Source organism: Zophobas morio, unplaced genomic scaffold (assembly GCF_036711695.1).
Source record: "Zophobas morio isolate AGI-343-1 ecotype UQ-CSIRO unplaced genomic scaffold, CSIRO_AGI_Zmor_V1 ptg000024l, whole genome shotgun sequence".
Classification (NCBI taxonomy): Eukaryota; Metazoa; Arthropoda; class Insecta; order Coleoptera; family Tenebrionidae; genus Zophobas; species Zophobas morio.
This window is the reverse complement of record NW_026972129.1, coordinates 17,174,470-17,190,327: the sequence shown is the minus strand read 5'-3', so window position 1 is coordinate 17,190,327 and position 15,858 is coordinate 17,174,470. Positions and strand designations below refer to the sequence as shown.

The following is a 15,858-nucleotide window of genomic DNA, read 5'->3' as shown; positions in this document are numbered from 1 at the left end:
AATTTTGCGCGCCAAAAAACCAAATGACCAAAAACTGCGTAGAAAAATGGATTTACACATAACCTACAATCATCATTTTGTTCGAGAAATAGCTTCGAATTTATTGCTATTTTTATGCGCACTTAAAGATCAAATTTAAGAACTACACAGTGAAATTAAGTTTCTAATTGCCGTTCATTGTTATGTTTCGCATTTGATGTGTATTTCAGACATATAAAATAGTTAAACTTCCAAAACTAAAGCAAAATTTAGGCGTCATTATCAAATTTCACTTTGTTGTGAGCTATCACATGAAAACGTTAATAAAAAAAAACACTAACCTCGTCAGCACTATAACAGTGACGGCGTTTCCACCAACCCCGATGCAGACCATGAGAGGCACAAGCACCCTTTGAATCCAGAATCTTGTAGACTCCAGAAACTGGACTGAAGGATCGTCGTTGACTTCATCCATTATCAAAACTGCAATTAATGAAAAAAATCCAGTAACAGAAACGCACACATCACATTATCACTTTCTTCTGAGTTGCTCATTTGTGTACTCGCTTAAGGCGAGCACACAACAGCACTAAACTTATTTGCCAAAATTTTAAAATGACGTTACAAATCGGGTTGAAAATCAGCCAAGAAAGGTGTTTAGCCGCGGTAATACACCGAAGTGCAGTTACTAAAATTAAAGCTGCTCCACTCTCATTGTTTACAACCGTCGAAAACAAATCATTTCGGAGATTATTTACTTTTTCAGGTTCTCTTTTGATGAATCAAAGTAGGTCAACGTGGTGATTAGTTTATTGGAAACGTACCAGGAAGCGATTTTTTCGGGTAAATTTCAAGTGCATTTTTTTCAGAAATGAAAGAACGATCGCTGCGACGACTTTAAATCGAAGTGCCTAATTATTACGACACAATAAATTTTACTGTTATGGTAGGATCGGTTTGGTTGGAGATCAGGAGGAATTTAAATTGATTTATTTAGCCCATAACAGCCAAGGAAAAGGAGCATACTTAGGAACTACTAAAACAAAGACTTGTTGTTTTTCAATGGAACTCGTCGCGTTTTTTGGACACGCATTTATTCCACGTGCGAGCATAATAATTAATTTTAAACCATTAAAACACTATACCATTATTTTATTGCGACGAAAGTAAAAGATTATGTTACAACATTTAACGCAACTATTATTTCTCAATTAAGTATAAAATAACCTTCGCAAGTGTTAATGTAAGAGACTTATACTTACAGTGGAAATGATGCCTTAGAACACTATCATATTCTTGATGGATAACTTATAAACCCAGATACAACGTAGAAAATTTTTAACTGAAAGACAAACATCACTGTTCCAAATACCACCATGGCAAAACTGTCCAAATCTGAAACAAAAACAAGGATTTTAAATTATTTTTGATTAAGGTATTTCATGTTAAAACAACATATAATGAACCCGTTTCGCCGTAAAACCGCACTTTTGTTCTTTGTTTTCCTCCGCATTTTTTTCTTATGGAAAACCGAGGTTTCTCAGGTAAGCACTCCCATTTTGCGATTTAAACTCTAATCTTTTATTGCTGATATAATGCCCACGCTTTAACAATTGTCGTAAATTCGTAGGTGGCGTAGTATTTTGCAACATCATTACCGTACTTCAGTTCAATGTTAATTGTTTAGTTCGGAATATTTTTTTTACCTGAATTTTTTCCCGATTTTTTTCAACACATATTCAGTTCAGTTCATAAAATCAGTCACAGTTCACGTTCGAGTCACTGATGTTAACTAAAAGTCAGCATTGTTGTCAATGGGCTGCAGCTTAAGGACTCGTAAAGCTCGCAGGTTCCGGCACACAACTGAAGGAGCAATATTGAGCATGCATGCTGTAGCTTGGACAGTCAGAGACAATTTAAATTTAGACCAATGCTAAATTATTATTGGACTACCTCGGTGATTTCCTATTCTAAACTCATTAGTCCTGAATCGAAGAGTTTATTATATGGATCTCGATGCACTTTAAGACGTTGTGTAAATATTTAAGATTTTTCTTGGCGCTAACTACCATTAGGCAAATGTTATAAACAAATAAAAATACCTTTATAATGTGCTTAAATTTATTTTATTGGACCTGCCTCGTGATTTTTCGGAATACCGACTACAATACGGTTTAAATAAAATTTATTTTAGGATCAGAATTTCGCTAAGAATTAAAAACAGCTTTTAACAACAAGGAAATGTTACGTAATTTATTTTGTTTGTATACTTATTTAAATACAAGAAGCTCGTAATTATTTGACGACTTGTCTTTGCTTAATGAGTTAATTTGAATAAAAATAAACACTCCGGACTAACAGTAAGAACGAAGAATTTAATTTAAGAGATTATTTAATAATTAAAATGATTTATGCGCTGAATTAAGTAAATTAATTTTTACGACTACCAATTTATTATTTGTTGTTTTTGATCAATTCCGACACACTAAAATGTAAACAAATTTTAGCGTTTAGCCTTATTACCGACAAGTTTTTTAATTCATAGCACGCAAGAGGACACCTGTTGTTATAGAGACCTGTATTTGTCACATGTGTATTCATGTTTGCATATTTACACACATAGCGGCATCGTTTATAAAGTTAACGTTCTGCGTTTGTTTTGTGTGCACTACATTGGAATCTTTGTTTTGCTTCAACAAAGCCAGCAACATTGAAAACCCGCAGTGTAATTTGAATAGACCATTCATAAATATTATAAATAGATTTAATGGAGTTTTGAAGTTCTGCATATTTATAATCATAACATGATAAAAATATTAACTACTATTTTTACTGCATGGTCATTACAATTCCTGACGTAGGAAAACACAAAATAAGTCTAATTGAATTCTGGTGTTTCTCAAAACATCAAATTTAATTGTGTATATTGTAACTGATGAGCTTTTTAAAAATTTGCTACAGAATATCTTTAAAGAATAGATAATAAGTTACATGAAAGTTGAATTATGCCACACTTTGTCAACCAACAATGAATTTACAGTGAGGTTAAAATATGGCACACTTTATTCATAATTCTAAACAACAAAAACAGGATGTTATAAATCATGTGTTTTTTCAAATTATTAATTATATCAAATAGATTAACGCGTGGACCGCAACCCCACATCACATACAAAAAAAAAACATATATTTAATTAGATCAAAATCAAAATCAACTGGTCACGGAAGCGCTACGCTTGAGAGCGGCGCGGTCGAGAATAAAGGTTCAATTCAAGCCGCAATAAAATAATACTAAACCTTCAAGAAAATAATTATGCCTGAAACATACTATTAAACCTGTAAGAAAATATTAAACCCCTCCCGTTTTTCGAGTCCACGAGGATATGAATTTTACCGCACTTTTCAAAGTCCTTTCCCGCAGAATGGACTAGTGTTTAGATTAGTTTAAATGCCATAAATGCACTATTAGCAATCTCGAGTGAGAAATTAAAACTTAATAAACAAATGAATGAAGCCGACTAAGTGAATCTCATAACAAATGGTTTATCTGAACAATTTCATGACTGTTAAATTGTGTTAGAACCAGGAACAGTTAAAAATCTTATCATGAAGTGTGAATTTACAAACAATAAATAAAAGTTGACACCACGTGAGCGAAACTTCACATTTCAGAATAAAAAAACATTAATAAACAATTACGCTTGTGGTAGAAACTGTGGTGTCAGTAGGATTAATTTTTGTTTAAGCAATGGTAATTTTACGATACTACAAATTAATAGGTACCCTTAAGGCTCACCACGTGTTTACACTAACTAACTAATTCAAACTGGGACACCACACACTTAATATTTATTGTATTTTCAAATTTAATTCCTGAGGAGTCAAAACATATCTACAAGTTTTGATGCAGAAAAGGTATTGGGGACATATTTTGGACAATTAAACAAGAAAATTCCATCAACATTATGGGCCCACTATTCGATGAAATTGTTCAATTGCAATTAATGTTTTTAAAAAATAAAAAAAGGCAGTAAATTTATGGTTACATATAACATAATAAATCACACTACAATATACGAAGAAAGCATACAGTTATCATTAGTAAATTAAGATAAAGCAATCCCACTAACTTATTTTATCTTCTTGGTTTGACAATAGTATATTACAAATATATATTTTACAAGGTCAATTATTATTATTATACGACTTTTACAAAGAAGAACAAGGATGACAATGACCTTATAAAACTAGTTTTTATACCATTTTTATTGAGGAAATTAAACGTCTTTATTTAAAAAAAACATAAATTTACCGCATGATCAGAAATGACTGAGTCTGTTGGTGATTCTGAATTTTTAACTGAAATTGGTATCATTGTATCCAAAACATAACCTAAATTTATCGCATGTCACGATTGACATATCTATCACACAATTATGTACTTCCGTTATGCCAACCTAAACGCAAGAAAAGTTCACTTTTTTGTTTAAAAAGTACTGCCAACAGACTCAGTCATTTTTGATCAGGCGGTGGTTATTTTGCCAATCTTAGGCACACCAAGCTGCGACAAATAAAAAGATTGTTCATAAGCAAGGTTGTTCTTAGATAGAAACTAATTTTATCTGAGCTCAGCTTACCTTGACTAAGTTAATATATGGATTTACAAATTCGCCGGGAATTCCTTAGTACCTTCAAGTCAAATAAGATTTTTAACCGACAAAACGCGTCGAATAACATGAAATTCGTTCCACAGCAACTAGGGTCAATTATACCGGGTGTCTGGAAAATGGCGGATTAACTCTCCGCTACGCTTTTAACAATTTATATTTTTACGTTTTTTTTTTAGTATACAAAGTCTTTTTTCCCAACAAGAAACTGAAAACATGTTAACTATTGTGCTGTTGAAAGAAAACTCTAAATAAAAAAAAAAAAACAAAGTATAAACCCCACCCACCTGCCCCGATCTCGATTGTGATAAATCTTTCATTCGTCGTTAGATCGAGGGGCGGAGTTTATTAATTGTAACATGAAAATTTCCCTAGAAAATTCTACCCTTTAAAAACATATTTCATAACGTACTTTCTTGTAGAGAAATGCGGGTTTAGCAACTAAACTCCACCTTTCAACTCACAATGAATAAAAAATTCATCACAATTGAGAAGGGGTGGGTGGGCGGGGCTTATATTTTGTCCCTTTTTTTGTTAATATACGAAGACTTTTTTCCCAACAAAAAAAAAATTAAAAAATTAAAAATTTGCAGAATGAAATAAACGAACGAAAAATTGTAAAATCAGAAAAAACAGTGAAAAAATGAAGGAAATGAAACGAAAAATTGTGAATAAAATTAAGAAAATGAGAAATAAAAATAAAGAACTTGAAAATTGAGGAAACAAAAAATTGAAAAATCGAAAAATTAAAACTTGAGAAACTGTGGACGTAAAAAATTTTACAATTTTTCAATGTTTCAATTTTATAATTTTTTGTTTTTTTAATTTTTCGTTTCGTCAATTTTTCCATTTGCAATCTTTCTTTCTACAATTCTGCGATATCTCTTCATTTTAAAATTTTCCAGTTTTCCGATATTCCAGATTTCGAAAATTTCAATTTTTACATTTTTCAGTTTTTCATTTCTTTTATATTTTTTTCCCCAACAAGAAAATGAAACATGTTAACTATCCTGCTGTTGAAAGCAAACTCTAAATATAAACAAAAAATATATAAAGCCCACCCGCCCGCCCTGATCTGGATTGTGATGAATTTTTCATTCGTTGTTAGATCGAGGGGCGGAGTTTAATAATTGTAACACCGAAATTTCCCTAGAAAATTTTACCCTCTAAAAACGTATTTCATGTGGTAATTTCTTGTAGAGAAATTAGGATTTAGCAACTAAACTCCACCCTTCAACTCACAATGAATAAAAAATTAATCACAATTGAGAAGGGGTGGGTGGGCGGTATATATATTTTGTTCATTTTTTTCTTAGTATGTATGTAACTGTTTATTTCTTTCCCATTCGGAACTTGAAAGAAGTCCGGTTTACATTTTTCCCTTAATATATCTATATATGTACAAATATATATCAATTAAACATATTTTAACTTAAACTAATATTCTTTCTCGAAATGCTTCCTTATTTTCGTTTCTTTTCTAATATCATTTTCATCCATTCCAGACCATCACCTGTTTCGTTCAATAGCTCATTCCTATCTTTCTCGACTTCCCGTAACTCTTCACAATCCTTTAGCCAGTGTTCAATCGTCTCCGGAAATTCCCTACATAATCCGCATCTTCTATCCTCTTCCTCTTTCCAGTAACAGTTTTCTCCTTCTTCATTTCCCACCCTAAATCTGGCTATTGTCTTTCTGTCTTCATTCTTTCTCCCTCTTATTAGATACTCCGGTAATTTTAGACCTCCTATTATTTCTCCATATTTTGGATTATATCTGGACTCTGCTATTTTTTTCCTTTGCTCTTTTCTTTGTAACTCTTCATCTAGATTTAAAATTTCCTTCCTGGGCTCTGCTCCCTCTATCCTTTTTCTCTCTACTTCTTCTGCCGTTAGACCTCTTACTTCGTAAAATTCTCTTCTTTCTTCCGCTGTCTTCTTATAATTTACCCTTATCTCTTCCCACATTTCTTTCATTATTTTGCATTCAACGTTCTGCCTGATCTTCTCTTCAAATTTCATTGCCCTTCGTGCTGCTTCTATTCTTAGTTTTTCTCTCTTCGTTTCCTCTAATACAATGTACTCTGGTGTCTCTTTTTCCAACCCTAACGTCCATTTCAAATACTTTGCCTGTACTCGTTCTAGACTCTCCCTTTCCTTCCATCCCCAGATTTCAGCACCGTACATAATAACACTTTTTATTAAGCTGTCGAAGAGCCATATTCTTCTAACGAAATCGTTCTTCAACCTTCTCTCTGCCAGTCCCCATACCGCCTTCAACAATCTATTTGCCTTCTTTACTGTATTTTCCAAATGTTGGGTTCTTCTTCCATTTCTTTGAAATGTATACCCTAAATATTTAAACGTCGCTACTTCTTCTATCGTCTTTTCTTCCCATTGCCAAACCTCTTTCTTACTTCTCCCTACCGCCTTTCTGAAAACCATCATTTTCGTTTTTTCTACATTCATTTGCAGTTCTCTCCTTCTTACAAATGTTTGTAGGGTTTTCATCATCTCTCTTATTTCTTTACCCGTTTTTGCCAGTAGGACGATATCGTCTGCATACTGTAGTGACCAGATTTTTGTTTTCCCTAAAGTGACCCCTCCCATCTGTGCCTTCCTAAGATTTTCTTCTAATTTTGCTATATACAAGGAAAAGAGCGTTGGACTTAATGGACATCCTTGCCTAACTCCTTTCTTCGTCCAGAAATTCATCGACGTTTCTCCATTAACTCTGATTCTATTTTCTGTCTCTCTGTAGATTTCTCTAATTCTCTCTATTAGTGTTTTACTGATGCCCATGTCTTTCATTATCTGCCATAGTCTTTCCCTATTAACCATATCAAAAGCCGCTTTCAAATCTACAAAGAGCGCGTATACCTTTCCTCCTTTTTCGTTTAATTCCCTCCTTACTATGTGATCCAGGGTCGCTATGCATTCGACTGTTCCTCTTCCCTTTCTAAATCCCATTTGCACCTCTGGTAGCAGTTGTTTTTCCTCTATATCCCTTTCCAACTTATGTTGTAAAATGGAACTGTAGATCTTGTAAGTTGTATTCAACAACGTAATTCCTCTATAGTTTTCTACTTTTTCTCTGTTTCCTTTCTTGTGCAGGGGACTGATTAACCCCACTCTCCATTCTTCTGGTAACCCTTCTCCTTTCCAGATCTTATCTAACATTTTCGTGAGTCCCTCAACTATATTCTCTGTTGCGTAAATCCAGTGTTCGTTCTGAATGCCGTCTATTCCTGCAGCTTTTCCTTTCTTCATTTTCCCTATTACTCTTATCACCTCTTCCTTCCCTATTTCTTCCCTTTCTTCTATTGTGCCTGTTTCCTGTCTATTTACTTCTGTCTTCTGTTCTTCGTTAGTTTCTGCGCCTTCTAAAATTCTTATAAAATATTCCCGCCATTCTTCTATCTTGATGTTCTTACTTGGTCCCGTTTTTATCTTCCTTTCTTGGTTTATATATTTCCATGCTTCCGCTTCCGTTCTTATATCCTTTAATTTCTGGTCTTCTTCATCCTGTTTCTTTGCTTTCTTCTCTTTTATTAATTTCTTATAGTCCTTAATTTCTTTTCTATATTCCTTTTCATTACCTCTGTTCTTTAGCCATCGTCTCAATTTCCTTCTTACTTCTATTTTCTTCTGCCAGCATTCTTCGTCCCACCATGAAATTCCCCTCTTTTCTATTCCTCCCATTTTGATAACCTTCTTACGAGATGCCTTCCCCATCTCTACTTTTAGTTTTCTGGCCATCTCTTCCACTGTTCCTCCTCCTGTATTGTACTCTCTCAGTTTTCTTCTATATTCTTCAATCGACTTCTCATTCCATTCGTATACCTCTTTTTCTCTTCTGTTCTCTAACTCTTCCTTCTTAGTCTTTTCCACCTGTGTAATTGTTGGTAGGTTATCTGAGTCGCTCCTTATTCCAACCTCCATATCTCTGATGCCATGGTCCGCTATTTCATTACAGATAACATAATCTATAACTGATCTCCCTTGCCCCCCTATATATGTGTATTCACCCTCTTTGTCACCTTCTGTATTCCCATTCAGTATTTTCCATCCCTTTTCCTCTACCAACTCCAACAGTTTCTTTCCTTCTTTGTTCTCTGTTCGGTCTTTTGATTTCCTTTTTCCCTCATCCTTTTCCTTGTCCCACTCCCATTCAGCTCCCTTGTTTCCAATTCTAGCATTGAAATCCCCGCCTACCACCAAGCAATATTTTTCATCTATTTCATAATTTATTTCATCTAAATCTCTACTGGTCTTTTTTACGTTTTGACTGTATACTGTCATTATCCTCCAACTATTGTCCCCTATTTTAATTCTTCTCTCTTGTATTCCTTCAACTGATTTAATTCTCTCTTCCTCTATTTCTTCTACATCTTCCTTAATGCCTGTTATTATTCCACCCTTTGCTCTTCCCCTCTTCTTGCTTCTTTTCGCATGTTCGGATTTCCATCTATATTCTTTTGGCAATTTATTTCTAGTATTTTCCCAGTTTTTTTTCTTCTACCCAAGTCTCAACCAAGCCCACCACCTCGAATTTCCTTATATAATCCCAAAAGTCTTTATCTTTATTCTTCAACCCACATATGTTCCAAAAAATAATACTTATTCTATCCTTTTCTTCGTCCAAGGTTTCTTTTGTATTTTCAGTTTCTCCTGATTTCTTTCTTTGTTCGATTTTCTTTTTTCTTCCCTTTTCTTTTTCTTGTTCATATTCCTTTTCCGTAGCAAATGTCATCATCGTTCCTTCCTTTTCAATTTCTGCTAGTTTTTTGAGTCTTCTCTTATCTTATCTTCTATAAGTTTATCGTCTTTTTTGCTCCACTTCCATACTTTCCCTTCTACTTCAACTTTTTGAAATTTAACTTTCACAGAGATTCCGTGTTCTCTCTCCTTCTTTGCAAACTCTCGTATTTTCTTTTGAATTATCCTTTCTTTCACAGTGTAATCTGGGTTAATATATATTTCCTGTCCTTTGGGTCTGTTCTTTAACACACTTTTCTTTTTTAGAATTTCCATTTTGTCATTCCAGTTTTTTGTTTCAATAATGCATATCTTTTCGCCTACTTTATATGCCTTTGTCACCTCTATTTGTAGTCCGATTTCCTTTTCAATCATATTTTGTATTGCTTCTTTTAATATTTCTTCATTATCTGTATTTATTTTTATTCCAGTTATTACTAGATTATTCCTTCTTTTGTCTCTTTCTAAGGTTTCCAGTCTTTCTTCCATTTCAGCTAGTTTGTCCCTTAATTCGTTTTTCTCCTTTATCCAACTTTCTTCCTTCTTCTCTATTTCTTGTCTCAGGTTTTGTATTTCTTCCTTGTTTTCTCGGGTTTCTGTTCTTAGATCTGTTAAGTCTTTCTTTAAATCATAAATACCATCCCTTATTTCTTTCTTATTTTCTTCCATCTCCTTTTTTAGGTCTCTCTTCATTTCCGCTAACAACTTTTTTATGTCTTCCATTTCTTGCTTTTTGAGTGGGGTGATTTTTGTTGGTGACCTGCTTGTTACCTTACTTTTTTGGAAAGCTTTATCTTCCAGTGACGTATCGTGGTCTGGTTGGCTCCTTTTACGGCTTCTACTTTCTTTCCTGTACTTTCCTTCCTCTGTCATTTGATAATAATTTACTGTATATGGACATTTACTTGTGCCTATCTGAATTTCCTTAAGCCGTCCCTGTCGTAACAGTGTATCTTATCTTCAGTGCCGGCGATAAGGTCGTCCTCCCAATCGACTTGTCGGAGAGGATGACCTTCTCCGGCGACAACACAACGTCTCTTGTTTCTTTTCGTGCACTTCTTACCTCGTTTTTGCTTCAAACTCTGCAACTGCCCGGGTGTGCCACACTATTATCACACCTCGGCTCAACTATTGTTCATACACCAAACCGACAATATTCTTGTTGTCAACAAACGTGCAATTCTGCTTTTCCAAGCGGAGCTCCTCTCACACGCACGTTTCTGTTGCTATGCTAGGACCGGACACCATTTTTTTTCTTAGTATACGAAGTCTTTTTTTCCCAACAAGAAACTGAAAACATGTTAACTATCCTGCTGTTGAAAGAAAACTCTACATATTAAAAAAAAAGTATAAACCCCACCCACCCGCCCCGATCTCGATTGTGATGAATTTTTCATTCGTCGTTAGATCGAGGGGCGGCGTTTTATAATTGTAACACCAAAATTTCCCTAGAAAATTTTACCCTTTAAAAATATATTTCATATAGTAATTTCTTGCAGAGAAATGAGGATTTAGCAACTAAACTCCACCTTTCGACTCACAATGAATAAAAAATTCATCACAATTGAGAATGGGTGGGTGGGCGGGGCTTATATTTTGTTCATTTTTTTCTTAGTATACGAATTCTTTTCTTTTCCAACAAGAAACTGAAAACATGTTAACTATCGTGCTGTTGAAAGAAAACTCTAAATATTAAAAAAACAAAGTATATATAAACCCCACCCACCCGCCCCGATCTCGATTGTGATGTATTTTTCATTCATTCATCACAATTGAGAAGGGGTGGGTGGGCGGGGCTTATATTTTGTCCTTTTTTTCTTAATATACGAATTTTTTTTTCCAACAAAAAAAAAATTAAAAAATGAAAAATTTGCAGAATGTAACGAATGAAAAATTGTAAAATCGGAAGAAACATTGAAAAAATGAAGGAAATGAAACGAAAAATTAAAATAAAAATAAAGAACTTGAAAATTGAGGAAACAAAAAATTGAAAAATCGAAAAATTAAAACTTGAGAAACTGTAGACGTAAAAAATGAAAAATTATAATATCGCAAGATTGCAAAATTGAAAAATTTCAAAACGAAAAATTATTGATTTACCAATATCTATATCCAGATTTTTAAAAAAATCGTAAGATTAGCTCTGCGTTGACAATTATATAAATTAAACACGTATATGAGTAGGTGAGTCTGGAAAAATAGTAAAAAAATTCCTTCTCTCATCCATGACCATGTTTAATTAGTTAATTACCATTTCAGTTAGAATGTACAAAGATATGGTTGTGTTGTTTTTGTAATAATTTGATAAAATTCCATTTGATAATAATGTTTGCCTGATATAAAGCGAAGGTACTAATCAGCAAAAATCGAGTAAGAATAAAAAATGTTTGACGTAACAAAAATTGTCCAAGCTTTCAATACCCTAAGTTTAAAATGTTGACAGTTAATTTTAGGCCATCTGGTGTTTTGTTACTGGATGAACTTGAAAAATCTTTTGAGCTTGTAGTATTTAATTTTTTATGAATTTGAAAAAGTCTTGAGTGCCGCATTTTTTAACTTGGGAGACATTTTTTTGTAAATTAAAAATTATTTTAAACAATTTTAGGGGAGTTTGTTGTTCTATTTTTGGAAAATTGTGACAATTTAAAACAATTTTGAGGTTCGAGCGTTCGAGGTTTTCCTGTTTGGAAAGAATTTGAAAGTGCTTTAGAGCCTCTAATGTCTTTTAGTATAATAATTTAATTAAGTTTCTTAGAGGATACGTCATTACCTAAATTCAGTTTTATCTTAGCAGGTTCTAGCCCCGCCCACCCACCCTCTCTTCTCTCAGAGGGTATTTCATTTGCCAAAATCAGTCTTATCTCGGCTGCTACTAGCCCCGCCCACCCACCCTCTCTTTTCTTAGAGAGTATATCATTGCCAAATTCAGTTTTATCTTATCAAATACTGATGACTAACTTTTACAAAAAATGATCAAAATTGGAAAACATTACGAGCTTACTTATATGCACATGGCAGGAATTTTGAACATCTTCTCTAGTGTTTAGTTGGTTAAGCTTTAATGGATTTTTCTTTTGTTGCTTTTGTTTTTGTTTATAATATGTAAATGTCTGGTTAAATGTTTTTTTTTTGGTTTATTTATTAAATCTGCTTGGCCGTTTATTTTTTAACAACCTTTAAATTTTAACAGGTTTGAATCAGAATTGCGCCTTAAGTCCCAAAAGAAATAAAAGGTGGATTTCAGTCACCAGAAATCAGAAAGTAAACCGGAGGTATTCACGCATTCGGTGCGTGCAGTGTTGCCAATTTAACGTTTATAAAATTACGTTTTTTTCGTAATCTACATCAGAAAAAAATTTTGTATTATTTTTTTGGGACTCCCGAAACCCCCGTACATAAACGTACTGAAGAGTTAATCCGCGATTTTCCAGACACCCGTTATGTCAAATTTGATCAAGCCCTATTATTAAACCAGTAATACCACCTCACAAAACAATGCTCTAAGAGTCTGTTATACAACGATATGGAAAAAAAATTAAAAAATATACTTATGTTGTAAGGTTCATAATTATTACACGAATTCGAGTTTGTAAACGGACCCGTTTGCGGCGGGTTTTTGCAAAGAACGAATGTGACAGTGACCTTATAAAACGAGTTTTTTATATTATTTATATCTCTGTTGAGGAAGTTTAACGTCATTTTAAAAAATCATCAAAGTAAATTTAGGTAACCATAGTTGGCAGTCATGCAACTTACTGTCGAATGTTGTCACACCCAGTTCCCACAAATGAAAAAATTATTTACAGATTAGCTTTCCTTTTTTTCAGATAATCAAATTATAAAAAAAACAATTTTAAGCTGCGTTCCTTTCGCCACCCAATTAAATAAGCTCCGACAAGTAAGATATTTAAAAAATTGTTCCACCAACTCGCAAGACAAATATATTAAAACCACAAAATTTAAAACATTGTTTTCAGCTGAAAACGATGCCTTAATTAACATAGCTCTTAACCCTCTTGTAGAAAATATTATATTCAAAAACATGTTTTGTTAAGTCCATTATTACCTATCACACGAGGACAAGTTTGTAAAACGACTCGCTTGCGGCGAATGTAATAATGGCCTTAGATTATTTTTTCTAATGAGGAAATTTAAAGCAATCAAAATAAATTCAGTTATTTTGACAACCTTAGTTAGCAGCTATGCAGCAAATAAAAACATTGTTCACAAATTAGCTTTCCGTCTTCCTTCCGAGCGTAAGCTAGGGAAGTATTGTAATCGGATCCTTCGAGCGACTGGATACTTTCATGTTTTATCTGTTTCGATTTTTATTACACACATAATCTCCGAAACTACTAGGAATATCGTATAAATGGTACACAAAATTTGGCTAATCATTCCTGCCAACAACAGGATGATGTCATCTCCAAAAGAGCCCATAATAAATCTTATTTAAATTTCGAATTACTCATGTCATATTAATAACGGCACAAGTTTCTTGAACACGTCAGTTTAATTCAACGCTTGCATTTTGCCAATGGTCAGTGACCCATTTGTGTCTCGTTGCATGTTAACCCTTCAGCTCCATGCATTATACATACGATGTACATAAATAGAGAGTTAGTCTTTCCATTACTGTCGAGAAATAAACACGAAAACCTATCTGAAAACGAAGTTTATGAAGAACTGGGAAGATCCAAAGACACGTTTCAATACCTAACTTTATCTTGAATGATTGTGCGTCCAATTTTGCAAACATCTGAAAAAAAGCAATTATAACACCAGTTTTAAAAAAATACTAACCCGACAAGTATTAACAGTTACAAGCTAATAAGTATACTCTGCAAAATATTTGAATCTATTCTATTGAAAAGAATTATTAAATTAATTAGTAGTACCTGGTAAGATAAGAATGATTTTGGCAAATGACGTACCCTCTAAGAAATTTAATTGCATTATTATAACTAGACGCTCCATAGCACTTTCAAATTCTTTCTAAACAGGATTATGTACCTAGAACCTCAAGATTGTTTTAAATTTTTCAAAAAAAAACAGGGTCCCAAAATTAACTCAAAAAAAGGTGAGGTCAGAATTAATAATTAATAATAATTAAACATCTCATTACACCATTTCAACACGCATTCACATTAAAGGTTCTTCCACCTCTAATTTACTTACCCCAATTTTTGTCAATACGCTTTGGACACCATAGATCACAAAAACCAAGTTGATGTAATTTACATTGACTTCAGTGCCGCTTTTGATCACATTATTTATTTATTCTTTTTGTATAGAGTTATTTAGATTTTCAAAACCTCTTCTTCCTTTTGCTGTTAGAGTCTTATTTTATTGAAAGAGAACGTTCGGTTGAGTATTGCAATTTCATGTTTAAAACTTTTTTCTTCATCTTGGCATACCCCAAAGGTAGAAACTGGGACCACTACTTTTTGTAATATTCGTTAATGACATTATGGACAATATTTCTACTGTCCATTGCTTATAATTCTAATAAAAAATTAAAAAAGGTAAACGAGTTGAACTTTATTAAAAAGAAAAACTAGTAGATGAAAAATTAAACTTTTATTCAAATGGACAAAGCTCAGGAAAATGCCGTACAAAAGAAGGAGAAGCAATAAAATAAAGAAGACCATAAAAAAGAACTTCAATGACGAAATGCGCATTAAATATTAATTTCAAAACTGGTACCTATAAATTAAAAATTTGAAAAAAAAAATAGTTTTATGAACATTAAATTCTTTTGAGGTTGCACAGTAACAAAATCAGAGTGTGTAATAAAATTTGATTTCAATGTCGACTTCAGAAAAAGGTCGTCATCCACCATTGTTTTTTAAGTGTTGTATTCAATTTGTGAACAATGACATTATTTTTATCAAAAAATATTCTCTAGGTGAAATAATAATTTAGTGTATCAGGTTAAACAGCATCGTGTCGAGGTTTGCAATATTTTTCGCTATTATATCGCTTTAAACTGTTTTATGTATGTAGTACACAAGTGCAATTGAAGACGAAATTTTGAAAGGATAATATCAATTAATTAATTTGATTTATGAACGAAAATTGTTATTTTAACGAGAACATAAAATTCAAATTGATTTATTGAATGATGCCCCCAAAATAAATTTATGATACTTTTAACTGCTCCATACAGATTTATATTTGAAAATCATCTGTAATTCGTCACTTGCTTATTTGAAAATGTGTCTGATAACACAACAAGCAATTTAACAGCACTCTAATATTAATAGAAGTGCGGAAATTTAAAACTAAAAAGACTGCGATGAGTAAAGTCACCAAAGTGGCCTTATTTCTGATGTTTTCTGATATCTGTGAAAATATATTATCGATGTTTTATAAAAGAAATAAAATAACCGAAAATGAACTGGTGTTAATGATAAAAATAAGTTTCAGTTTTACATCGTAAACTAAGAAAGTAT

The 15,858-nt window shown here is 32.9% G+C and overlaps 1 protein-coding gene across 3 annotated transcripts in view; it reads right to left on the bottom strand.

Moving 5' to 3' along the window:
- LOC135135375 (FMRFamide receptor) overlaps nucleotides 1-1,897 on the bottom strand; it is a 33,787-nt gene extending 31,890 nt beyond the window's left edge. Inside the window, exons 1-3 of one of the 3 annotated variants that reach the window (XM_064064399.1) lie at nucleotides 1,686-1,897; nucleotides 1,242-1,374; nucleotides 321-462 (exon numbers count right to left, since the gene is read on the bottom strand). In XM_064064399.1, coding sequence (XP_063920469.1) covers nucleotides 321-454 — 134 coding nt within the window. In that variant the 5' untranslated portion in view covers nucleotides 455-462; nucleotides 1,242-1,374; nucleotides 1,686-1,897. The remainder of the gene's footprint in view (nucleotides 1-320; nucleotides 463-1,241; nucleotides 1,375-1,685) is intronic. The other 2 variants (XM_064064397.1, XM_064064398.1) reach the window with 2 other exon arrangements.
- Nucleotides 1,898-15,858: the final 13,961 nt, after the last annotated feature.